Below are 3429 nucleotides of genomic sequence, written 5' to 3'. Positions count from 1 at the left end.
TGGCCTTTTGCATTAAAGGTATAATTATGATTGGAAACGAGAAGAAGCAAACAAGAATCTTCTCCGTACTCACACAACGGCTGTCTCATCTAGGATGCTTTATGCACTAGCACAGGTACAACTGAACTTTAGTTTACAGGTTGTGAGACGTTGGTTTTCAATATTCAGTAGTATAATTAGATTTCTGTCTTTCTGTAGAAACCTTTTGTGCCCAAGAAGTACTTTTCTATTGACCGTGTCTTCAGAAACGAAGCTGTTGATCGGACCCACCTTGCAGAGTTCCATCAAATTGAAGGTATAGTTCTCTAACGGACAGAGTTGTCACAGTTTGGTGTTAAATCACAGTAAGGAATCATCGTCTGTCAAACTTGATTTTCAATCGGTTAAATGATCTCATGTTTGGATCAGGTTTGATTTGTGATCGAGGCCTTACACTAGGAGACCTGATTGGTGTATTAAAAGACTTCTTCTCACGCTTAGGTAAACTCTTCCTTAAGTTTGCCACAATCTTAAATTTGGTTTGCCTAGGCTTGAGAGAGAAAGAAAAACTCTGAACGCGATCATGCTTTTCAGGGATGTCGAAACTGCGGTTCAAGCCAGCTTACAACCCTTACACAGAGCCAAGTATGGAAATTTTCAGCTACCATGAAGGCTTAGGGAAGTGGGTGGAGATTGGTAACTCTGGGATGTTCAGACCCGAAATGCTTCTTCCAATGGGTTTACCCGAGGATGTTAGAGTAATTGCTTGGGGTCTTTCTCTTGAGAGGTAAGATTTTTGAATTTCCCTCAACATTTCAGGGTCGTTCGTTGCTGATTCTTTCTTGTTTTTTTGTTCATAAACCAGACCGACAATGATATTATACGGTATTGACAACATCCGCGATTTGTTTGGACACAAGGTAACCCACGAGATCTTCACTTCTTCTAACATGTTTGTATAAAACATTGCCTTGTTTCATTGGCATATATACTCAATCTGTGTTTCATTCTTCATCGTAGGTGGATCTCGATTTAATTAAACGGAATCCGGTCTGCCGAATTGGAATTTGAGTGATATTTTGATTGTCTTCATTTGATTCAAGATGCTCCTTTTATGTTGTTAGTATTTTAATGATCTCTTGGTATTTTCAATTATACTTCCGGTTACTGGACCTGACTATTCCATATTAATTGGATGCAATTGCAATCTGGCTTGTCAAATTTTTTAAATTCATTTTGTTTTGGTTATCCGTCGTGAGTCAGCTTGAAAGAGTCAGCTTCCGTCGTGACCTCCATGGTTAGGGGTTGTGTTTACAAAAATACTAAGCAGTATGATTCAATTTCAAAGCATGGTCATGCTACCACAGCTTGACACCCGGTTTTGCAAGTTTATGGATAGGGGTTGGACTGAATTGACCCACAATTTTGGGCCCATTTTGACACCTGATAGAAAAGACAGTTTCCCAGTAAACCAATATATTGCCCTCAGGTATATATATTAAAAAAAAGAAAAAAAAGAGCGTAAAAATGTTGGAACGTCGGCTCGACGCCGCACGACCATCTTTAAGCCCTCCGCTTGACTACTTGTTCCCGCGGCCGACTGGATCGGACAAGTGTCTCTCCAACTACCAAAAACATTGTCTCTACTCGAAGATAGGCATGTCAATTAGGGCCAAAGCCTGCGGGTTTGGCCGGCCCGGTTCTAAAAAACACTGGATTCAAGTTTAAATATATATGTCTAGAAAATATCGAGTCTTTCGGGCTCAATCCGTTTGGACTATAGGTTTTTCGGGCTTAGTTCGATCGGGCTCGGACCAGTCCGAAAAGCCCTTTAATAAATATATTTGTACTTTTTTTGTTAATATTTTTGTTTGATTACAATATATGATTAATAATTTATTGTAAATAAAGTTTTAAACTCTAATCCTAATTTTCATATTTACTCAATAATCATATTTTATACTTTAAATTTTTTATTAATGATATTTTATATGAATTATATATTGGTTTATTTGGTTAAAGTATCGAAATTTTATTTAGTTTTAAACCTTTTCTATTAAATTAAGTTGGTTGTAGTGAATATAGATGAGTTATTAAATTTTTGTTTGATTTGTTTTATAGTGCACCTTCAAACACTGCTTTTTAAGACTTATAAGTTTGAATTTTTGATCGATAAGATAAGCCCGAAAAAGCCCGATAAGCCCTATAGCCCTGTTAGGGCCGGGCTCAGACTTTGAAATATAGGCTCGGAAATATTTCGGACCGGATCGAGCCGTGCTCAAATATATGCGGGCTTTACGGGTTTTAGGCCGGGCCAGACCGGACCGGATCAGCCCGATTAACACCCCTACTCGAAGATGAATATTGGTTTTGCAACTCAATAGGGTTTATGAATTGGGTTGGATTGAATTGACTCACAAATTTGGGCCCAGTTAGCTGGTAAAAATTCTTCCTATGCCTCGTAAGTTGATGTTTTAGTATTTTTTCTTGGGGAAAAATGCCGTTTAAATCCCCAACTTTCAAAATTGCGCCGAAAAAATCCTGGACTTTCGACATGCTATTTTAATCCTCAAGTTTTGGTTGACTACATAATTAAATGATAAACTTTTGTTGACCTGGCCATTTTGGTCATCGTGATAATCTCCGTTAGAAACTCTAAGACGGAGTTAATTAGCCGTTAACGGTGTCCGTCTATCAGAAAACGACGTCGTTTCTCTTAATGAAGAAACATAAAATCCCCAAATCGATTTCTAGGGTTCAAAATCCCCAAATCGATTTCGAATTTGAAACCCCAAAATCTTGTCCAAATTGCGATGGTTAGAACTCGTGGAGGAAGACGGAAGCTTCCAACTCGGTGGTCAATGAGACTGAGTTCGTCGGAGACAGCAGATGCAATGGAGACGGTGGAGACTGCGGAGCCAACGGAGACGGTAGAGACTGCGGAGCCAACAGAGACGGTGGAGACTGCGGAGCCAACGGTTCGCAACCCATCTGAGAGTGAGGCTGTTNACCACGAGATCTTCACTTCTTCTAACATGTTTGTATAAAACATTGCCTTGTTTCATTGGCATATATACTCAATCTGTGTTTCATTCTTCATCGTAGGTGGATCTCGATTTAATTAAACGGAATCCGGTCTGCCGAATTGGAATTTGAGTGATATTTTGATTGTCTTCATTTGATTCAAGATGCTCCTTTTATGTTGTTAGTATTTTAATGATCTCTTGGTATTTTCAATTATACTTCCGGTTACTGGACCTGACTATTCCATATTAATTGGATGCAATTGCAATCTGGCTTGTCAAATTTTTTAAATTCATTTTGTTTTGGTTATCCGTCGTGAGTCAGCTTGAAAGAGTCAGCTTCCGTCGTGACCTCCATGGTTAGGGGTTGTGTTTACAAAAATACTAAGCAGTATGATTCAATTTCAAAGCATGGTCATGCTACCAC

General features: G+C 38.8%; 1 protein-coding gene across 1 annotated transcript in view; it reads left to right on the top strand.

The window, feature by feature from the left end:
- LOC104729240 (phenylalanine--tRNA ligase alpha subunit, cytoplasmic) overlaps nt 1–1209 on the top strand; it is a 4337-nt gene extending 3128 nt beyond the window's left edge. The window contains exons 15-17 of the mRNA XM_010448164.2: nt 574–766; nt 845–899; nt 1000–1209. Coding sequence (XP_010446466.1) covers nt 574–766; nt 845–899; nt 1000–1050 — 299 coding nt within the window. The 3' untranslated portion in view covers nt 1051–1209. The remainder of the gene's footprint in view (nt 1–573; nt 767–844; nt 900–999) is intronic.

Source organism: Camelina sativa, chromosome 12 (assembly GCF_000633955.1).
Source record: "Camelina sativa cultivar DH55 chromosome 12, Cs, whole genome shotgun sequence".
NCBI classification, from domain to species: domain Eukaryota; kingdom Viridiplantae; phylum Streptophyta; class Magnoliopsida; order Brassicales; family Brassicaceae; genus Camelina; species Camelina sativa.
The sequence above is the reverse complement of the archived record's forward strand: the minus strand, read 5'-3'. Positions and strand labels throughout refer to the sequence as shown.